General features: G+C 43.2%; 1 protein-coding gene across 10 annotated transcripts in view; it reads left to right on the top strand.

The window, feature by feature from the left end:
- The window catches only part of LOC132235668 (core histone macro-H2A.1), a 72,693-nt gene that overhangs the window by 24,681 nt on the left and 24,754 nt on the right, over positions 1-23,258 (top strand). For 8 of the 10 annotated variants that reach the window (XM_059698434.1, XM_059698432.1, XM_059698433.1 and 5 more), the window contains exons 3-4: positions 7,017-7,123; positions 7,530-7,727. In XM_059698434.1, the coding sequence (XP_059554417.1) occupies positions 7,017-7,123; positions 7,530-7,727 (305 nt within the window). The remainder of the gene's footprint in view (positions 1-7,016; positions 7,124-7,529; positions 7,728-23,258) is intronic. The other 2 variants (XM_059698436.1, XM_059698435.1) reach the window with 1 other exon arrangement.

Below are 23,258 nucleotides of genomic sequence, written 5' to 3'. Positions count from 1 at the left end.
CCCATCTCTCAAAGAGCATTTCCTGCAGGCTTTCTACTGGAGCTGAAACCTTAGTTAGAAGAAGAGAACTAGGACTCAGGGTCACTCAGCCCACTTTGCATCTCCCTTGTCTTCAGTGGACCTCTCAAGAGGATGGCATATGTCTAGTCTCCAAGTCTGTCTCCTGTTCATGATGGAGCTGCAGCCTGGCTGAGGAGGTATATATTCCTGAGCGTGCAGGCCCTGAGGGCCCCAGAGGATCACCAAAGGGCACAGGGTATGATCTGTAAAGGCTGGAGACAATCTGTGGCCTGGCATGGGCAAAGAGGACAGGGGCCTCTGTCCTGCAGGGATGGGCCTGGAAGGACAAGTAGTTACTGACAGAAAGGAGGAAAGTCAAGGACTAACAGGAATGAGATGGGTATGAGCATAGGAGGGGTGATGGCTTTTAGAGTGACGTTTGCTGGCTGTAGGGAAGAGGTGGTCTCATCAGTACTGGAAGTGCTGCAGGATTATGTAGGCTGGGACAGGTGTCAGGGCAGGAGGGTGCTTGTGACTTGGAGTTGAGAAGGCCAGTGAGGTGGAATGTAGCATAGCTGCCTCTTCTCATTTACACTGTGTTTTCATTTTACATTTGGAAGAAATAAACTGCACAAGATAAACTCAGATAGCACACAAGAGGGTAGAGCAAAATGTCCCCTCTGATTTAGTCCCCGGTCCACTTCCAGGAGGCTAAGCATTGCACATCCGGATGAATGTGTGTGTAAGTGTGCATGACAGGCATTGCCTCTGCTCCCTACACCATGGCAGCCCCCCACGGAAGCCTCTGTTCTGTAACTTGTTTCCCCCTTAAACATCCATCTGGGAAATGGCACCTTGTCAGGGCTCTTTAAGTGAGTTCCTCTTTACATTACACTCTTCAAATCATTTCATTTCAACAGACATCTCTGATTGTTCACCCCTTCCTGAGATGAATGAAGAACAAATGGCTATGATTTTCCATATCAAAACAAACATTCTTATTAACCATTTCCTTGTATTTTAATTTAGAGACCTTGAGAGCAAGTGACTCATGGGCCAGAGGGCCCTGCCCAGCTGTCAGCCAGGCCCTAGATTGGAACAGGTTTCTGCAATCCAGGCATCTCCTCCTCCCACCTTCCTTCCTGGGGCCTTGACTTGTGTTGCCTCAGCGGCTGGCTTTGGTCCTGCCCCTGCCATAGCACACCCTGCTGGGTTAGACAAAAGCCCTGGACCCCATCCCATAGCAGAGGCTGCCCATGGGGCCACCCTGGGTGCTGCATTCTATCAAGGCAAGTCTGGCAGCACCGAGGTTAATCAGGTTCAAGTGCATTTTTCAAACACATGTAAACTGTTAAGTGTAACCACAGAGTAAACTATTCGGGGAGGAAACACCAGGTTTTCTATGTTGCTTTTTCCTCTGCTTGGCTGTCATGCACGTCCATCTATCTATCGATCCATCCAGCCATTTACTTTTTTATTTTTATTTTTTTAATCTTCACCCAAGGATTTTTTCCCCCATTGATTTTTAGAGAGAGTGAAATGGAGGGAGGGAGGGAAAGAGAGAGATAGATTGATTGATTGATTGATTGATTGATTGGCTGCCTCCCACAGGCCCCTGATCTGGGATCAAACCTGCAACTCAGGTATGTTTCCCAGCCGGGAATCAAACCCAAAACCTTTTTGGTGCACGAGACAATGCTCCAACCAACTGAGCCACTGGCTGGGTCCATCCATCCAGCCGGCCATTTATTTTGATAAAGGAAATTGGGGAAAATCTAGTTTTCTTTCCCTAGAAATCAAGCCTGCTATACTTTTTAAAAGATCAAGTGTCCTAGTAGCCTCAATTATAGTAGCTTACATGTACCCATTGTTCTCAGCAAGTAACTTGGCAACTCATTGATCCTCACAAACCTAGAGATAACCTCAGTTATCATCCCCCTTCTATAGAATGGGAAACCGAGGCTCAGGTATGTCTTGACGCATCTTAGAGTTCAGTGCAGGAGCTGGGATGTATACCCAGAAGACCCCAGCTCTAACCACGGTGTGCTGGTGGCTCCTGCCCTCCACCAAAGACAGACTGAGGAGGTGGCTGACACAGAGGCTCTTGAGATTTGGGAATGTAGACGAAGGCTTTCCGGAAGGGGAAGGTATTCATGCACAGGGCTCTGTTGGTGGGTTAGATGAAGGTAATGTTTGGCAAGAATCATAATATCTCTTTGTTAATGTGTATAATGCAATTTTTTTTTTACTTTGAAGTATGAAAAACAATTAGCTGACTTTAGAAACTCCCCAGTGAAGCTGTGTTTCTGTCTTATTGGGATAATTTGTGGGGAAGGTGATAGCCTGGACAGATGCTGCCACCTGGACCTTTAAACTCCTGGCCCTTATGAGGGGCCTGTGACGTGGGCTTAACAGCAGGACAAGTTTGTGTCAGATTTGGAACATCTACAGAAAGCAACATAATGACTCATTCTTATAAAATACATTATACTCTGCACAGAAAACACCACCTTCAATTACTGCTGTAGGTTTTATTTTCTCTGTGGAATCCCTGGTTCCTTTTGAGGCTCCTGGGACAGGCAGATCTGGAGAGCTTTGCTGTGGCCACAAGTGAGGCCCTGGAGCTCTGGGTCGATGGCTCAGCAGGCTTCAGACTCTGCCATTCATCTCCTGAAAAGGTGGGATGTAAGCCAATGCACTCGGCCATGGAAGGAGTTGGAGGAAACTGGTGCAGTCAGGGTGCAGGAAACCCTAAGCAGCACTCTCCGATTGGGGTTGATGAGTTAAGGCCTTCAGGGATGGAGTGAAACAGTTCTGAACTCAGCGAACTGCTGATGGAAGCCTGGTGACTGGGAAGAAATGACAGTAAACAGATTCCTTGTCATGCTGTTGGTTTTGTAGCAAATATCTGTTTTCTCCTTGGGATTATGTGAATATTGGCTTTTTGATTTCTGGTTGTTGTTCTCAGTATTTCTTCTGTTAGAGGAGATGCTTCAAACTGCTCTGTAGAAGCCCCCAACTCTCTGCTTTGCAAGGCTTGTGTTTAGAGTTTGGCGCAGCCTCCACACATCACCTGTTAGCTGTTAGGAGTCTAATTCTGCAAACCATGACTTCATCTCCCTAAAGAAAGATAGACAGAATGCTTCAATCCAGCAGATATGGTTCAGTTCAAGATGTTTGGAGGGGAAAAAAAAAAAAAGACTCTAAGCCTTTGGTCTCTGGGTGAACTTGGAAAGTAGACCTGTCAAAGGTATTCATGTTCAGACAGCTGGTCTGTAGCTGAAAAGGCTGCCAGATAATGCTGTTATTCAAGGCTGTGAGAATTTTGTCAAGTGGCCTTAAAATGATCTTGCTCAGTGAGGCTGGGGAAGTTGGGCCCACAGGTGCCTCTGCATTGCTTGCTGCTCTGAAGAGAGAATAAGGTCCAGGCCAGCACAAAGGCTGTAGAGTGGGAGCCAAGTTTCTTGGGTATCTCGAAAATTAGATCTTCAAACAAATAAACAAACAAAAGATCTTTAAAAAATAGCACATGAGCTGGCTGGTGGTGTTCATTCAGTATGTCCCCTTTGCAGTGTTTATAATTAGGGAGCCTTACCACACTTAGGGTTATCTCCAGAGTTGACCCCAAGTGCTTTAGGTCCCAAACTAGAGTTGGTCAGTGGTAGCAAAATGGAACTGTCACTGGCTGGGAAGACTTGGCTTGAGGAGTGGAGAACCTGATAAGGGGACTGTTTCTTCTCCTAACTGCTCTTTCCAGTTTCCTCCTGTGGTTTCTTATGGATTCCATTTGTTGTGGTTACAGCCCTCAGGGCTGTGGCTCCTGAAAACTCCCTCCAAGAGAGGATGCAAGCTTCGAGCTCTGGAAACTAGAGAAAAGGATTTGCATCTGTAGATCTGGTGTTTTCTTGGTTTTCTTTCTCAGAATTCCTTTTCTTTTGAACCAGCAGAAGTTGCAAATTTTTTTTTAGAATTGCGCAGAACCTTCCAAACCAGAAGCTGCATCAAGGGCAGGACACGTTCCCCTGAGGTGAGGTGTGGGGTCCATTCAGGTGATGCTGGCTCTGCCCTAGCCCAGGAGGCAGCCAGTGTATGTGTGTGGGGTAGGCACCCCGGTGGGCTTGGGGTGCAGTGGCAGGAATCCATGTCTAGCTGAGCTGGGCTTTCATGATTTAGTCTTTCTATCATTTGCAAAGCCCAGATCACTTACTAGGAAGGAAACCTAATCAGGAAATCTCCTGGTGGTTCACACCCTGCCCCAGTTCCTCAGCAGTGTGGGCACCCTCTCCTTCCCCAACATGCCCTGGAGGGCAGATGGGACCTGTTCCATCTTGTCCAGTTGCTGTCATTTTGCACCTCCCCTCCCCTGCAGCAGGCAGCCCTCTCTTAGCCAGGAAAGCCTTTTGCAACTGGGCTTTTACAGTCAGACTGAGGACAAAAGGGTGGGTTTTAATGAATACTCGGCCAGGGGAGTTTGTGCCCTGGATTCCTGCTTTTGTTATCAGTCAGATTTCTCCCCTATCTTCCTTGGCTGTTGTAAAATGCCCAGCCCTCTTCGTGCTGCAGTGTAGGGTGGGGCAGGGCACCCACTTCTCATAAAAGGTGTGTCTCCCAGGTGCTCTGTCTTTTGTGTCCCTTGATGAAGGGGTTACTATGGTAACTGTTCCTCTGGCAAACAGGCAGGAGTAAATGGAAGACAAGGCTTTTGCTCAATTCTAGCTGGAGTATGGATCTCTGCCCCTCTTTTTTGCCCCCACTTGATATAGCTTCCCTCCCACTCCACAGGGCTGAGTTCAAAAGTGAGTTAGAGTTTTGCAAAAAAGGATAGAGTCTTGGATTTTCTGGTTCTTTGGAGAAGAAGGCAACGGAATGACACTCCTGCCCAGCTCTTTCCAAGGAGCTAAATCATACTTCATTCCACTGCACACATCTCCCACAGGCCCTCCACACCACCTCATTGTCACTCTCAGGTGGATCTAGTCTGGCATCACAGAATCCACCGCTTAATTAGCAGTAGGTGAGCCCAGTCCTTGCAATTTCCCAAGTATAGAAGCTCAGGCCATTAGAAGTTTCATCCACAGTGTGAGAGTTCATGGGCGGGAAAAGCTCATGGAAGTCAAAGGGAATTCCGGAGAATTGATCTTCAGATTTCTCAGCCATGGGTGCTACTTATAAGTCACTCCATTGCTTTATTTCTCTGTGTTATATACTGCCTGTCCCCTACCCAAATCAGGCCCTTCCCCACCCTCAGGGCTTTGCATTCATCACCTCCATCTTCCCTGCACCAATAGAGCAGCACTGCTAAAAATAAAAAGACCACATCCCTCCTCCCCCCCCCCCCCCAACGGCCTCTGTGCCTTCTCTTGGGGAGAGCCTTCCACTAACACTCCAGGCAGGAAGAGGAACCAGGCCCCCTCCACTTTTCTGAGAAACCGCAATTTCAAACGATCTTCTTGCCAAAGGGATGGGCTTAGGGCACCACTGTGAGTGCTTCTTTCTCTCTCTGAGGCCAGGTAAAGACTTCTTAGCACATTATGGGGAAAAGGTTGTAATCCACCTGCCTCCTGTATATTCTGGCTCTGCAGACACTGATGGCCTTACCTGTGGCCTCAGAAAGTGGAGGGGAAGGAATGGTGGAGGCCAGGAAGCCAGCCAAGTGGGCTACAGCTCCATGCTGCAGCAGCCCCTCTCCAGCCCTCCTGCTGCACGGGCTCCAGCCCAGCAACAGCTGTGACCAGCTCTCCTTCCTGTGCCCTTACTCTCAGGGTCTGTGCTCAGGTCAGACTCCTGCTTTAGCTCCCTCCCAGGCCGTAGTCAGGGCAATAGCACTACAGACGTGCCACCTGCTCCATGAACACGGGAGAACGAAGGGCAAACTGGGCTGGCCAGGCACCTGAGAGGCCTAAGGTCATTTAGGCTTCCCAAGCACCCTTCTCCACTTAGCAAGAGATAGGTCCATCTGTGCTGGGCATCAGCACTCTTTTTTTTAAAATATATTTTTATTGATTTCAGAGAGGAAAGGAGAGGGAGAGAGAGATAGAAATATCAATGATGAGAGAAAATTATTGACTGGTTGCCTCCTGCACGCCCCTTACTGGGAATTGAGCCCACAACCCAGGCATGATCCCTTGACCAGAATCAAACCTGGGACCCTTCAGTCCGCAGGCGGATGCTCTATACACTGAGCCAAACCAGCTAGGGCTGGGCGTTAGCACTCTTGATGGCCTCTTTCTGTTTTAAAGTTGTGCTAATCATTGATTTCACCAGCAATAAAAACATTCTCTCCTTTGTTGCCTGAGAAACACTTTTTTGTCATGCTGAGGTATCAGCATGAAAGGGTGATCAGGTAGAAAACTGAAGTTTGTTTTGACAACAGAGACATTTTTTTCTGTGAACAACTTGGTTAAGAACTGAATCATTCAAGATGGGAGACATTTGAGAACCAAGGTTTGACAGTATTTTTATGACATTGACTTTGTAAAGAGTCTAGTCATCTCCTTCTAGTTTTGAATCTGAGTGTGCAGGCGGTCAACATCAACTTCATCGACAGAGACTTACTAAGCACCTGTAAAATGCCACTGCCCCCTGAGGCCCCGAAACCCATGCATGACCCATTGCTCAGTTCCATGCAGGCAGGGTTCACTCTTAGGGACCACACCATTGGCTTATCAGGGTTGGTCTTGGTGACATCTGAATGCCGACTACAGGCAGCCCTGTCTGGCAAGTAAGTTCAGATCTCAGCTCTACCACTTCTTACTGAGGGACCTTTGACCAGTCACTTCTCTGTAAGCCTCTGTCTTCACCTCCAAAACAGGGTTGGACCAGGGGTTGATTCAGCACTTCTGTGACTTAGCTCAACGTGTGCCAGGCATACTGCCTGCATCTTACCACCTCAGGAAGCTGCTTCGTGAACTGATACCTGTGTCCATTCCCAGCTCCATGAGTGGGGGTCAGGAGGATGCATGTGAGCCTCCAATGCTCTAATGCAATCATGTGCTCTTCCCCTCTGTTCCCTACAGCGGAGATTTTGGAGCTGGCTGGCAACGCGGCCAGGGACAACAAGAAGGGACGGGTCACACCTCGGCACATCCTGCTAGCCGTGGCCAATGATGAGGAGCTAAATCAGGTACGGGGCTCTCCGAGCCAACCTACCCCAGACACCTGAGAGACAGAGCTGTCTGTGCAGAGGGAGGTTGGCAAGTTGCTGGCTTTCAAAGGTGTGGACTGCATTTTGGACTGTTAGCAGCTTCCCTGCCCCCCTTGGAAGTTTCTCCTGAAGGCCTTATTGGGGGTGGGGGGCAGGGATGAAACAAGGTATTTGGCTCTCAAATGAACCACCCCTCCCGTCTAGTGAGGAACTCTGAAGACTTGTTCCCTGTGTAGTGAGCTGAGTCCCATCACCATCCTTAGATGCCATGGAGGGAGGAACTCTACCAACCAAAATCGAAAGCATGGGTGGGCAGGGCTGACTTCTTGAAGGTCAGGGGCAGGCTGGTCTAGCTCACCATCTGCTACTTTGGTTTTCCTGCAAGCTACTAAAAGGAGTCACCATAGCCAGTGGTGGGGTGTTACCAAACATCCACCCAGAGTTGCTAGCAAAAAAACGAGGATCCAAAGGGAAGTTGGAAGCCATCATCACGCCACCCCCAGCCAAAAAGGCCAAGTCTCCATCCCAGAAGAAGCCAGTGTCAAAGAAAGCTGGAGGCAAGAAAGGGGCCCGGAAATCCAAGGTATGTGATTTGGCAGGGGCGTGTGGGGTAGGGCAGGGCGGTGCAGATAGGTGGTTGTCAGGAGAGCCCCTTCCCGCTGAGCACTCATCCCACCGATGGGGCAGCCCTACAGAGGAACGTGGGATCTGGTTACAGAGGGGCTAGTCCTACTCAAGGGGCCAGAGTCTGGACACGGTTGGGGGACTGGATTCCTGCAGGCAAGGAGTATGTGAGGTGGGTGCCAGGAAGATCAGGATGGAAGGACCTCATGCCTGGCCTTTCAGGGAGATGCCCATGCCTGTGGGAAGTGACCTGTGTGCACAGAATCTTCCTGGTGCTTGGACAGCTACCATTGAGTCCTGCCTAGAGGTGCCAGCTGCTCACTTGCTCCTGATACTCTCAGAACTGATGTTGCATTGCCATGACTGCTTGTCCTACTCTGAGCATGTTCCAGCAGGGACAGTCCAAACAGTTTGCTTTTTAGAATGATTGCCTTGTTAAGGAGTGAAACAGACACATTATTCAGGCCCTCCTGCTAGACCCAACTTGGACTGAGATTAGGTCCTGGGTGCTGATCATTTTGTGGTGAACGAATTCCTCTCATTAGTGTGTTCCTTCGTCACTGAGCCCTGCCTCTCAGCAGTTGTCACAGTTGCTTTGAGGCCCAACAAACAGAGGTGCAGTGCAGTTAAAGCTCTGTCTTTATAGATGGAATTTTAAGGCTGTGCTACCCTGCGGTGACCCCTCAGGAGTCATCCTTCTCCAGCCATACTGGAGGAAATTACTTTTGGCAGAAGGTGACCTACCTGTTTTGTAAGACCCTCAATAAGAACTCTTGGAAATAACTCTTGGGTTCTACTGATGCAGTGTAAGGACATTTTTCCTACCGGAGCCCACACCTCTCACCAGAGTGAGATGGTGAGGTCACCTCCCAGATGGGCTCCAGGGGCCCTGACCCAGAGTCACATGCTGCATATCCCCTCCTCTGACCTGTCCAAAGATCAGGTCCCTGGCCTGTCTGTGCCACAGACAGACTGGCTTTCACCACATGGGGACACCTTTCTGACCTCTAACCTCCCATCCACACTATTTAGTTGAGGTGGAAGAGGCTATGTTTTTAGTACCTCCTTCTGGGTGTAAACAAATGCTTTCCTGAAGACATCAGAATCTAAATTACTCTTTCCAACAGACCACCCACCCCATCCCCCCCGATCTCACCCACCTGGCTCTGAATTGCTCCCAGCTCTTTGAGAGAGAAATCTGGTATTGAAGAGCATCCTGTAAGTTTATTTCCAGACGCTTGCATTCCACCTAGATCACAAGTCCTGGAGGAGGCTTGGAATCAGGGGAATTCACACAATGCTTCATTCTCATTCCTGCTAACTGTAAATTTAGCAGATTGAACAGTTTCTTTCCCCCCTTTCACATTTGCAGCTGGACAGGGGCTTGGGGGGCAGCGTGTAGAGCAGGATGGGGAGAGGAGAAAAGCACCTGTGCAACCCTTTTTAATTAATTATTAACTAACTAACTATTTTTTAAATCCTCCCCAGAGGATATGCTTATTGATTTTAGAGAGACGGAAGAGAGGAGAGAGAGAGAGAGAAACATGAATGTGAGAGAGAACATTGATTGGTTGCCTTCTGTATGTGCCCCCACTGGGGACCGAACCCACAACCTAGGAATGTGCCCTAACTGGGAATGAAATCGGCAACCTTTTGATTTATGGGACGATGTTCCAACCAACTGAGCCACGCTGTTGAGGGCTGTGCAACCCTTTTTAAATGTTAAAAAAGAAGACGAAGGTGCCAAATCCATCATATCTTGATAATGGGCCCCAGGCAGTCAGGGACCAGCAGGGCAGAACTGCAATCTTTGGCCTAACTGTCCTCAGGCTGTGCCCAAAGCCGTGGTCCTTGTTCCTGCAGGCCTGCTGCTCATTGATGTTTGGGGCTCTCTGACTCCAGTGTGTCTGGGAACAGTGGGCTGAACCTTGCTATCTATCACCCTAATTCCTCCTGGTAGTTTTGCCAATGACTTTCTGAATTTCCAATTGACCAAACACTAAGGTTTTTTCTATCTTTTTGGAAATATAGTAGTGTGTGTGTGTGTGTGTGTGTGTGTGTGTGTGTGTGTGTGTGTGTGTGTGTGTGTCTTTAGCTCCTAGTAGCTATATTTGGAACTCAGTGTTTCTAATAACCATATGCCAATAATCACTCGAACACTCCACTTTTCCCTTGATTACAAAAGCAGGAAATCTGTTATGGTGGTCTGTTTTTCTTCCATACAATAAAACACATTGTCTGCTTACTGTATGAATATTTGGCTAACATTAAACCCTGGGGGAAGCTGAAATTGGAACCGTGAACAGCTAATTTTCAAAACATTTGTTTAATGTAAATTGTGGTGTCAGCTCCCAGAAACAGTGGAGAACCCTGCAACTCCAGGTTTAAGTGGAATGTTCTGAAAATAACCTTTCCAGAGACAGGCAGAGAGAGCCTTAGTAACATGCTAAAGTACTTGCAGTGAAAGGGAGTTGGTATTTTTCAAATGTCAACACTTGAATTCCAAATCATAATTTTCTCCCCAATTCTGTATAATTGGACATTTTTTAAAGTCTCCAGTTGTGACAGCTGAGTCAGCTATGGTGGAAATAGAGAATAGAGACGGCAACAGAACACACCAGGGCTAGGAGTCTGGAGCCTTGGAAGTGCCTTAGGGCTTCTCCTTCCTACTTGGGTGGCCTCAGGCAAGTCTGTGACTCAGTTTACACCCCCTCCAATAAAATGATGGGGTCCATCCCAGCCTTAGAATTTAGTGACTCAATGAATACTTGCATAATGTATTTTTGACTAGGTAATATGTATAAGAATTAGGATGTTGCAAAAGTATGCAGTAATAGAATCTCAATCCCACCAGTCCCCCCACATGCCCTCAGATGGGTCTCTGTAATCAGTCTTTATGTATCTTTTCACAAAGTCTATGCACATAAGAGCATATCTATCTATCTATCTATCTATCTATCTATCTATCTATCTATCTATCTATCTATAAAGGCCTAAGCACTGTTATGATGGAATGAATGGGAACTACCGGTCAGCCAGTCACTGTGATGCGCACTGACCACCAGAGAGCAGATGCTCAACACAGGAGCTGCCCCCTGATGGTCCGTGTGCTCCCACGGCCCCTTCCCCCAGCCAGCCGGCCCCCATCTGCCCCTGGTGCTAAGCCATTTGTAGAGACCTGCTTCTGGGTCAAGGTTTCATACATAGCAGAGCAGCTCCCTCGCTGCGATCTATTGTAAGTCAGCCCTTGACACAAGGGTTTGTCTCGCTCCCGTCCTCTCCCTTCCTCAGGGGCCTCTGCCCCCCCGCCCCACCTCCCCACAGTGGTGGTGCAGTGGTGAGGGAAGGAGGAGGGGGGAGGTGGGGAAATTCGCAGTGGTGGGATGCCAAGGGTAGCATTGGCATCCAGCATCCGTTCCTTCTGCGCCCGGCCCGGCAACTGTTGGCTCCTCTCCCGATCCAGCCGGGGCCTTGGGGCCTGGGCTGGGACAGGGAACCGGGGGTGGGTGGCAGCGGACACAGCCCCTTTCCCAGGGGGGCTTAGGGTCGGTTCCCTTCTCAGGGCCAGCGGCCAACCTCCCGCAGTCCCTCCCCCTATTCCTCCCTGCTGCCAGCCAACCTCCTGTGGTCCCTCCCACCTGGCTGGCCAATCTCCCTTTGCGGTCCCTCCCCTGGTCAGCCAGCCTCCTGTGGCCCCATTCCCCCTCTCCCGTGCACGAATTCATGCACTGGGCCTCTAGTAGATATATAAAGCCTTCCACATCCTACCTACCTCTAAATATAACAATAACTATAACTATATACATATAATCTTGTTACCCACTGTTTTGGCAGTGTTACTTAGTGGTTAAGGGTGCCAGCTCACCTGGCTGTATATTCTAGTTCTGTCATTTTCTGGCTGTGTGATCTTGGGAAGTGATTTGACCTCTCTGGTATCAGTTCCCTCATCTATAAAATGGATGGTTGGGAGGTTTAAAAGAGAACTCATGATTGTACCTTTTGACCAACTTCATGCAATTCTTCTCCTAACTCTTCACCTCTGGTAACCACAAATCTGATTTCTATTTTTATGTTTGGTTTGTTTTTTTTAAGATTCCACATATAAGTGAGACCATACACTATTTGTCTTTCTCTGTCTGACTTATTTCACTTAGCATAATGCCCTCAAGTGCTATCTATGTTGTCACAAATGGCAGGACTTCCTTCATTTTTATGGCTGAACTAGAGGCCCAGTGCACAAATTTATGCACATTGAAAGGAAATTAATTAGAAGAAATATTTTAATATCACTTTTTGCCCTTTCTCTATAATAGAGGTGTCAACCAAATTCGTGATCGACAATGACAGATCAAAACACACGTGTGCGATTGGCACCAGCGAGAGCTTTATATGTATAGCACATGCGCCAGTCAACTTCTATTATAGAGAAAGGGATAATAAACTTGCTTAATTAGACCTTCTTTCTGATATAGCTAAACTTTTTCCAGCCCAGTGAAGCACCCCAACTTCTCTTTCAGGTAGTTGTCAGCAACACAGCAGTAAATGTCAATACAAAGCAGATTATTCTGTAGATCACGCAGGGAGAACAAAGGGTAAAATATTTAACTGCAGCAGTGTTTGACTATATTCTGCACAGTGAGAAAACCTGAAGTCATTTTCAAGTTCCACCATTTCTTCTTTTCAGTCGGGTCAAGTTTCTAAATCTCCGTTTTCCAGCTAATGAAAAGAAAATAGGATTTCACCGAGTTGCCTGTCTACCTACTCCAGGACCTCTGTGAGGATCAAATGAGATGAGGCATGGGGAAATGGTTTAGAGACATTTGGTTAAAGTGTGAAATGTTTGCACCTGGCTATAAAGCAAGTAGTGTTCCTTGGCTGGAGAAACTGCAAGGAGGCTAGTCGTCACTAGGGAGAGGAAGCTGGGCATTGCTACGTGACATCATTACCTGGCGCCCACAGCCACCATTTCCAGGCTGGGCTGTGGGCCGCATTTTGCGCCATGGTGTCTCAGCAGTGATTTGGTGGATTGTGGCTCCCGGGTGGTGGTAGGGCCTGTGTCTCACTTGGGGGAAGGTGAGTGTTGCTTTGTGGGTGCCAGGTCTGTGGTGCCATTTCTCTGTGCACGTCACAGCAGTTCCTGCATTGAGTGTCTGCCCCCTGGTGGTCAGTGAGCGTCATAGCAACAAGTCAGATGGCTAGACACTTCGCATACTACCCTTTTTTAAAAAAAATATATTTTTTATTGATTTCAGAGAGGAAGGGAGAGGGAGAGAGAAATAGAAATATCAATGATGAGAAAGAATCATTGATTGGCTGCCTCCTACACGACCTTCACTGGGGATCGAGCCCACAACCCAAGCATATGCCCTTGACCAGAACTGAACCTGGGACCCTTCAGTCCACAGGCCGATGCTCCTATCTACTATGCAAAACCGGTTAGGGCCATATTAGCCTTTTATATCTATATACGAGTGGCCCAGTGCATGAAATTCGTGCACATTAAAGGGGAATTAATTAGAGGAAATATTTTAATACTGCTATTTTCCCTTTCTCTATAATAGAAGTGCCAGAGATGAAAGATAATTAGTAAAATGTATATGAAATTCTCCCTCCTGTCACAGTCTGGGGTGTGCTGCGGGACCCAGAGTCAAGTCCCTGCCCACCTGCGTGCACCTTGAAATCACACGAGACCCAGACCCAGCTGACTCCACACCTGTCAAGCCCCGTAGGGCAGGGGCGCAGCCTCAGGTCCCCCGGCCTGGCACCAGCTGGGGGTGCGGCCTCAGGTCCCCTGGCCCCGGCACAAGGACATGAAGGCACGTTGACCATTTGCATATAAGCTCTTTATTATATAGGATAAGCCTAAGCGACCATCCGACCGATAGCTATGACACACAGTGACCACCAGGGGGCAGATACTCTGACCGGTAGCTATGACACGCACTGATCACCAGGGGGCAGTAGCTCAATGCAGGAGCTGCTGAGCTGTGGTGACTTGGCAGCTGCGGTTCTCGAGTGATTCACCTGGAATCAGAGAGGAAGAAGCCTGATTCCAGGGTGCATCACCCAAGAACCACCCTCTTGCAATCTGGGACCCCTCGGGGGATGTCGGAGAGCCAGTTTCAGCCCTATCCCCGCAGGCCAGGCTGAGGGACCCCACCGGTGCACAAATCCATGTACCGGGCCTCTAGTATATAGATAATATTTTAGTGTGTGTGTGTGTGTGTGTGTGTGTGTGTGTGTGTGTATCACAACTTTATTTTTATGTACAGCATGAGGAAAGAGGAGAATCATGGGGGTCTGAAGCTTTAACAATTTTGAGGACCCCATTTAAATAAAATACAAAATTATTAATATAAAATAGATATAGGGCCTTAGGTGTAATCTGCACAACTTATTAAAATTACCTTCATAGTAAATTCAATATTTCCTTTTTTTGTCTTGCTCTATCACTTAACATTGTGTTTGAGAGATTGATCTAGGTGTTGTTTGTAGCAGACAGCACCAAGTCTGTGCATTTCATTGTTTGAATTTGCCACAATGTGCTAACTACTGTTGAGAGATATTAGTTGTTTCCAATTTGAGACTCCTACCAATATTCCTGCTGCAAAAGTACATGCTGTTGGTGCATACATGTTGCATTGTGTTGGGAGTATACCTGTGAGTGGAATTGTGGTATCTTGGGTATTCATATGTTCAACTTTAGTAGATAGTGCCAAGTAGTTTTCCCTAGTGGAGGTAAAAGTCTACAGTCCAAATTTAGTGTATGGGAGTTCTATTTCTACACGTTGCCAAAGCAGGGTACTTTGAGACTTAAATTTTAGCCATTCTGGCAGGTGTGTATTGCCCTGATGACCAATTAGCTTTAGCATATTTTAAAATGAATTTTGGCCCTTTGGATATTTTCTTTTGTGCAAGTGTTTTATGCATTTTTTAAAAATTGAGTTATCTGTCCATTTTAATGACTTAAGGTTCTTTTTACATTATGAATAAGTTCTTTTTTATTGTGATGTAATTGACAAAAGATATTTGTTTTAGGTATAAAACATAATGATTTGATATTTGTATATATAGCACATACTTGAATAATGTTTTGTTGTAGCATTGAGAGATGCCTTGGAACTTAACTCTTATTTATATATAGATTTAGTCTACCGTAAAATTGTTCTTATTATATGTCATTTTGCCAAAGTTCCAAAACCCTACTGATAGTGTTAACTGAGGACCTACTCTGTTGTGAAATAATCACAAGTTTAGTTATCCATCACCATACACAGCAATACATTTTTTATTATGATGAGAACGTTTAAGATCTAATCTCTTAGCAACTTTAAAATATGCAATACATTGTTACTATAGTCCCCATGCTGTACATTATATCCCTATGACTGACTGACTTGATAACTGGAAGTTGGTATCTTTTGACCTGCTTCAGGAGGTGCGGCCTTTGGTAGGAGTCTCAAATTGGAAACAACTAATATCTGTTCTCTGTACCTATGAGTTTAGTTTTTTGTTTATTTGTTTTTATTTTTTTAAATATATTTTTATTGATTTCAGAGAGAAAGGAAGAGGGAGAGAGAAATAGAAACATCAATGTGAGAGAGAATCATTGATTGGCTGCCTCCTGCAAGCCCCACATGGGGGATGGAGCCTGCCACCTGTTTATGTGCCCTGACAGGGAATCAAACTGTTATCTCCTGGCTCATAGGTCAGTGCTCAACCACTGAGCAACACCAGCCTGGTTCTTTATTTCTTGATGAATCTAGTCAAAGGTTTGTCAGTTTTGTTTCTTTTTCAAATACCAGCTCTTAGTTTCATTGATCTTTAGTCTCTTGCATTTATTTCTCTCTGATCTTTATTTCCTTCCTTCTGCTAACTTTGGACTCTGTTCTTTTTCTGGTTCCTTGAAGTGTTGTAAAGTTTAGTTGTTTGAGATTTTTCTTGGTTTTTGATGTAGGAATTTATCATTAAAAGTTTCCTCTTAGAATTGCTTTCACATTATAAGGTTTAGCATGTTGTATTTCCATTTTAATTTTTCTCAAGGTATTTTTTATTTCCCTTTTGATTTATTCTTTGACCCATTGGCTTACCAGCATGCTGTTTAATCTCCATATATTTTTTAATTTTCCAGTATTCTTGTAATTGATTACTAGTTTCATACCATTGTGGCCAGAAAAGAAGCTTGATATGATTTCAGTCTCTTAATTTATTAAGACTTGTTTGGTGACCTAACATATGGTCTGTCCTGGAGAATGTTTCATGTCTATTTGAGAGGAATGTGTATTCTGTTGCTTTTAGATGGAATGTTTTCTACATATCTGTTAATTCTCTCTGGCATAACGTGTTGTTTAAGGTTGATGTTTCTTAATCCTAATTAATTTTCTGTCTGGATGATCTATCCATTGATGAAAGTGGGTCTTAATGTCTCCTGTTATTATATTATTTTCTATTTAGATTACTTCCCTTTAGACTTGTTAATATTTTCTTTATATATTGATGTGTTCCTCTATTGGCTGCATAAATATTTACAAATATTATATCTTCTTGTTGGATCAACTCCTTATCATTATGTAATGCCCTTCATTGTCTGTTACTGCAGTCTTTGTGTTCTGGTTTCCATTTGCCTGGAAAATCTTTTTCTATCCCTTCACTTTCAACCTGTCTGTGTCCTTGAATCTCAAGTGAGTCTCATGTAGACGGGTCTTGTATTTTTATTCAATCAGCCACTCTCTTTCTTTTGTTTGGAGAATTTAATTCATTTACATTAAAAGTAGTTATTGATAGGTATGTACTCATTGCCATTTTGTTGTTTTTTGGCTTTTTGTAGTTCTTTTGTTCCTTTCTTATTCTCTTGCTCTCTTTGTAATCTGGTATTTTTAGTGGTATGATTAGATACCTTTTTCTTTCTCCTTCCTGTATCTACTATGGCTTTTGCTTTATAAGTGATTAATCCACCACTTTTACCTTTACCAGTAAGATTTATACTTTCTTATCTTTTTGTGTTAGTGATTAGTGTTAACATGTTAAAAAATAAGCACATTCTTACCGTAAAGAATTTTTGTGAGTTTATCTCAACAGATTGGGATAGTGCTCCAGAGAATGGTGGTTTCTCATCTATTTTTATACATTGCAATCAAAGGAAGGGACGTAGGTGGGTTATATGAAATCCATGGGTGATAGATTAGAGAGGCGGGAGCAAATCGGGGAAGCCCCTGGAATTGGATAAAAAGTAAAGTGATAGATACATACTTAGGTTGGTGCAGCAACAATTAACATGATAACAATGAAGGAATTTGTGATATCTGTCCTGGCGTCAAGGCACCTTAGGTTGTGCCCCAAGGGGTCCTGAAAAAAGGAAGTTACAAGTTACCCAGACATTTCAAGGTATGTTATTATAGATGCAAAAAAGTCAGATATGCTTAGTTAAGGTAAGGTTGACCTTGTCAGTGAAGATACTGGCCTAGGATGTAACTACCCATCATAACTGCTTTTAATTAAAGTTTAATTTCAGACCATCCTTTGTGGTTACTTTAGGTCTCTGAGTTTTCAAGACATGCAGGCCTTCTCTGAGCTTGTCAGGCTAACATGTGGCCCCTTTCGTCCACATTAGCACCCCTTCTTTTCAGCTTAAAGGAGCCCCATTAACATTTCTTGTAAGGCTGATTTAGTGGTGAACTCCTTTATGTCCCCTTCAGTTTTGAAGGACAACTTTGTTGGGTGGTAGAATATTCATGGTCAGAAGTGTTTTGTTTTTATTTTTGTTTTTTACTTTCAGCACTTGGAGTATATCATGCCACTCTTCAGGCCTGCTCTTTCTGCTTAAAAATCTGCTTATCCTCTTATAGGGATTCCCTTATATGTAAAAAGTTTTTCTCTTGCTGTTTTTAAGATTCTCTCCTTGGATTTCACTTTTCCCATCTTAATTATGACGTGTGTCTGGTGGGTTTTTTTTTGGCTTTATCTTATTTGCAATTCTCTGGGCTTCTGGCAGGATTCTCTTCTTTTTTATGCGTGTACACACACACACACACACACACACACACACGTGGGCAAAAGTAGAGTTTTTCCCTTGCCATTGTGACATTTCTTTTAAGATAATAAAACTACTGTGATAATCATAACCTGCATATCTTGCAATATGAACAATTGTAAACCTACTTTTGCCTATTCCTGTATATACTGCTGAAAATCATCAGTGTTATCACAGATTAAGCCTTATAATCTGCCTGCATAGGCAGTGCTGACTTCTATCAGGACCCAGGGAAGCTCTCAGGCTCCCCTCCTCCCATAAAATCAACTCTAATGCCCAGATACCTGAAATTCTGTTAGGGCTTTTCACCTCTTAAAATTCAAGTGTCCTTGGGCAGAAGTGCTAAATCCTTATCTACCTATCAGTGCATCCCACTCCTCAGTGTTTACTGAGCACTTTCTGTATGTCTGGTATTCATGACCAAGTGAATACAGTTGATTTTCAAATGTTTTGGTTGCATACCTCCATAAATAGTTTTGAAAATCATTGTATCTCACACATTCAAAATTGACAGCTAAACTTTTCATAATAAATATCTGCAAAGGGTATAATTTTAGATATATAATAAAAGACATTTAAAAAGAAAACTGTTTTATCACTCAGTTAAGTGTATCCAAAGAAAGCTAAATAGCTATGATGGTTTGAGCTACCATCATTTTAAAAAATACACAAACAGGCTTTTTTTTTTTTTTTTTTTTTTTTTTTTTTTTTTTTTTTTTACATTTGGAAATTTGACCTTACTTTTCTCCTTAAACCATTATTTCCCTTTCCTTTCCCTCAAAATTTTATCCTAATGTTACACATTTTAATGTTTCTAGTATTTTATTGATCTTCGCAACAGTAATAATGTACATAAATTTATTTTGAAAATATTTCATAGAAACACTAAATGTTATGGGTTTTATAATCCAGGCTTGGATAATTATCACATCTATAATAATAAAAGCATAATATGCTAATTAAACCAGACATCCTTCTGGAAGTCCTTCTGACATCCTTCTGGAACAAGCCGGCAAGGGAAGGATCCAGACAGCGCCTCCCCCCCGCACCCTCCCCCACACACAGCTGGGAGTGAGGGATGGAGGCTGCTGCTGCTGCTGCTGCTGCGAAGGCTTACTCTTGCACAGATTTTGTGCGTTGGGCCTCTAGTTTATTAATAATACATAATTGATCAAAATGACAGATACGACACAAATTTTAGTAACAAGAAATAAGTAAAATTTTCTTGGAACAGCATGGGATAGATGGAGATAGTTTTTCAATTAACTCAAGTATTCTAAGATGAATGTTACTTATTGCTAAAATGAGACAGGGTTTAGCATCCTATATTTTTATATTTAGAGGTATAAGTGCCTGGAAAAGCTTGTTCACAAAAATAATTAGTAGGAATGGAAAAGATTTTGTAATAGCAACACCACCCAGTCCTCTGAACTCTTTCTGAGTTATATGCCAACAATCACATAGTAATCTGTCATCAATTTGTTTTAATAAATGTTTTATTTTAGAGTCGTTTTAAATTACAGAAAAGTTACAAAGACTGTACAGAGAGTTTCTAAATGTCCCTCACCCAATTTCCTTGTTAACATCTTACATAACCCTGGCACATTAGTCACAACTAAGAAACTAGCATTGGTCCATTACTATTAACTAAACTCCATCAATCTGTTTTTTAATGATCTATCAGCTGTTAACTCAATTTGATATTTCTTCTGTTTTGTTGAAAGCACAGAATTAGAAACATCTGACTTGCAAAAGGATTTGTCATCCAGCCTTTCCCTTTCTTGTCTCCTGGGAAGTGTATAAAAAAAGCTTTACCGATCCTTACATGTAATTGTTGATTATACCTGTTTCTCTCTTACGTGTCAAACCTGATACTCTTGAAGTATTAGGAAAACCAAAATAGTAATAACTTTAATATATCTTTGCTGCTACCATATTTCTTGATAAAATGCTTTGTGTCTTATATTACAACTTTGGAGCTTCAGATTTGTCTCATTTAACTTATGGAAAATATTTCAGGTTAGCCACATAATCTACATGCCAAAGCAGCCTTTATTGTTAAAGAGTTCAGTAAAATTAGTCCTAGATGGTTTTCTCAATGGTTAGAGAGTCGGTCCATGTACTGAAGGGTCGCAGGTTTGATTCCAGTCAAGGGCACATGCCTCAGTTTCAGGCTTAATCCTTGCCCCGCTCTCACATTGATGTTTCTTTCTCCCCCACTCCCTTACACTCTCTCTAAAAAACAGTGGAAGATATATCCTCTGGTGAGGATTACAAAAAAAACAAACAAACAAACAGCAAAATGAAACCTATTTTTTTAAAATATATTTTTATTGATTTCAGAGAGGAAGGGAGAGGGAGAGAGAGAGAAAGAAACATCAATGATGAGAGACAATTATTGATTGGCTTCCTCCTGCTTGCCCCACACTGGGGACTGAACCTGCAACCAGGGCATGTGCCCTGACCAGGAATCTAACTGTGACCTCCTGGTTCATAGGTCGACACTTAACCACTGAGCCACTCCGGCCAGGCAAATCTATTTTTTAATGTAAGAAAAAATATTAATGTGTTAATGAATTTGAATACTAAGTGGGCAATTGGATAGGGTATAGGTCTTGCCTTGAGTTTACTGTCCAGACTCATTCTGCAGGAAGGCATGGCCATCTGTAATATTTCTTTCCCCCTACTTTCTTTTTTAAAAAAATTTTCAATTATAGTTGACATACAATATTACATTAGTTTCAGGTGTACAATATAGTGATTAGACATTTATATAACTTATGAAATGATCACCCCAATAAGTCTAGGAGCTATCTGACATAGTTATTACAATATTACTGACTATATTATCCATTGATGTCAAGAGGGTACTAAAATCCCCTACTCTGACTATATTACTATCAGTCTCTCCCTTTATGTTCATTCATATTTGCTTTCTATATTAGGTGCTCCTAGGTTGAGTGCTTAGATGTTATGAGAGTTATATCCACTTTTTGGGTTTATCTCTTCATCATTATGCAATGTCCTTTGTCTCTTGTTATAGCCCTTGTTTTGTCTGATAGAAGTATTGCTACCCCACTTTTTTTTATTTGCATTTGCATAAAATACCTTTTCTCATCCCTTTATTTTCAGTGTGTGTGTGACTTTTGATCCGAAGTGGGTCTCTTGTAGCCAGCTTATGGATGGGTCTTGTCTTTTTATCCATTTAGCCATCTTATGTCTTTTGATGTCCATTGATATTTAAAGTAATTATTGATAGGTATGTAGTTCTTGCCATTTTGTTAGCTTTTTAAAAATTGTTTTTGTAGTTTTTCTCTTCCTTTCTTATTCTCTTGCTATCTTCTGTTGTATGTTAATGAATTTCTTTAGTGTGTGGATTCCTATCTATATTCTTACATCTCTTGTGGATTTTTGGTTTATGGTTACTATGTGCTTCCTATATAAAAAGCTATGTTTATAGCAGTCTATTTTAAATTGTTGGTTGCTTAAATTTAAACATGATCTATAAGCATCACAATTTTTACCCCCTTCCATGTTTATGTTTTTGTCTTTTTTACTTCATGTTTCTGTGTGTGTATGTTTATCACTTAATTTATTGTTGTAATTACACATGATCTTCCTACTTTTGCCTTTTAACCTTTTTACTAGCTTTATAGTTGGTTGACCCACTGCTTTTATTATGTGTTTGCCTTTGTGAAAATTTTTCTTTCCTGTATTTTCTTACTCATATTTTCGATCTTTTTAAAAAAATCCCTTTAACATTTCTTGTAATATTCATTTAGTGATGATGAACTATTAGTTTTTTCTTGTCTGGAAAGCTCTTTACACTCAATTCTAAATGATAGGTTTGTTAGATAGAGTCATCTTGATTGTATGTCCTTGCTTTTCATCCCTTTGTATAATTCGTCCCAATCCCTCTGGCCTGCAAAATTTCTGTTGAGAAATGAGGTAACAATTTTATGGGAGATCTCTGTATGTCACTAACTGCTTTTCTCTTGCTGCTTTTAAGATTTTCTCTTTGTCTTTAACCTTTGGCATTTTAATTATGATGTGTCTTGGTGTACGGTTCACCTTGTTTGGAACTCTGCATTTCTGGCTTTATATATCTGTTTCCTTCACCAGGTTAGGGAAGTTTTCAGTCATTATTTTTTCACATAGGATTTTCAATTTCTTGCTCTCTTCTCTTTCAGGTACTCCTGTGATGCAAATTTTGGTATGCTTGATGTTGTCAAGAGGTCCCTTAAACTATCTTTATTATATTTTATTCTTTTTACTGTTCTGATTGGGAGTTTTCTGCTACCTTGTCTTCCAGATCGCTGATTTGATCCTCTGCTTCATCTAATCTGCTGTTAAGTCCATCTAATGAAGCTTCATTTCAGTTATGATATTCCTCATTTCTAACTGGTTCTTTTTTTTACAGTTTCTATCTCTTTGTGTAAGTTTTCACGGAGTTAACCTATTTTTCTCCTAAGTTCATTAAACATCCTTATAACCAGTGTTTTAAACTCTGTATCTGGTAAATTGCTTGCCTCAATTTCATCTAGCTCTTTTTCTGTAGCTTTTGCCTCTTCTTTTGACCATTTGGGACATATTTCTTTGTCTTCTCATATTGTCTTCCTTCTCATTTGTGTCTATGTAGATATGCTGTATCTTCCAGTCTTGGCAGAGTGGCCTTACGTAGTAGCTATCCTGTGGGGCCCAGTGGCACTGTCTCCCTGGTCATGTGAGCCAGGTGGCCTTGTGTGGATTTTTTGTACCCTCCTGATGCAGTTGAGCCTTAGTTGCTGTTGGCACATCAGTGGGTTGGATTGACCCTCAATCTGACAGACTGTGCGGACTGAAGGTGACTACAGCAGAGAAGTTCTACTTTTTTGATTTGCTCCCACTGGACCCTCCCTCAGGAGTGATATACTTTTTGATAATAATTAGGGGAAGGGAAAAGGTTTAGTGTCTAAACAAAATTTGCCATTGTTTCCACTGTCCTCACTCTGTAATATATCTGAATGCAAAAAGTCCTCAACTGACTCAGAATATCAATTTTTTAAATACAATTCTTGTCCTTAGCCAAAATATATAAAACACTTGGAAAGACATGCATTCCTCCTCCAGGGGTGCACCATGCTAATATTGAGTCTGGGAAGTGGGAGAAGGATGGTTGTACAAGGAGACCCAGCAAGAAACCTTGACCACAGGCGTAGATCTCTCTTAGGCATAGACCTCTCTTTTTGGAAAAGTGCATTAGAAAGTTGAGGATCTGGAAATGGATTTAATCTCTCCATGTAATGTACCGCTTGAAAGGCTCTTGGGAACCCCAGAGTACACATATTTCAGATGGAATGATGCTGAGCATGCCAAGATTTGCACACTATAGGGCGTGGGAGTGGCGTCTCCAGGGTTCACCAATAGGCACCATATGGATCCTCTCCAAGGCTGGTTTTAATGAAAAGAGAGTTGGAGAGT

The sequence above is a fragment of the Myotis daubentonii genome, chromosome 5 (assembly GCF_963259705.1).
Source record: "Myotis daubentonii chromosome 5, mMyoDau2.1, whole genome shotgun sequence".
Taxonomy (NCBI): Eukaryota; Metazoa; Chordata; class Mammalia; order Chiroptera; family Vespertilionidae; genus Myotis; species Myotis daubentonii.
This window is presented reverse-complemented; position numbering and strand designations above follow the sequence as displayed.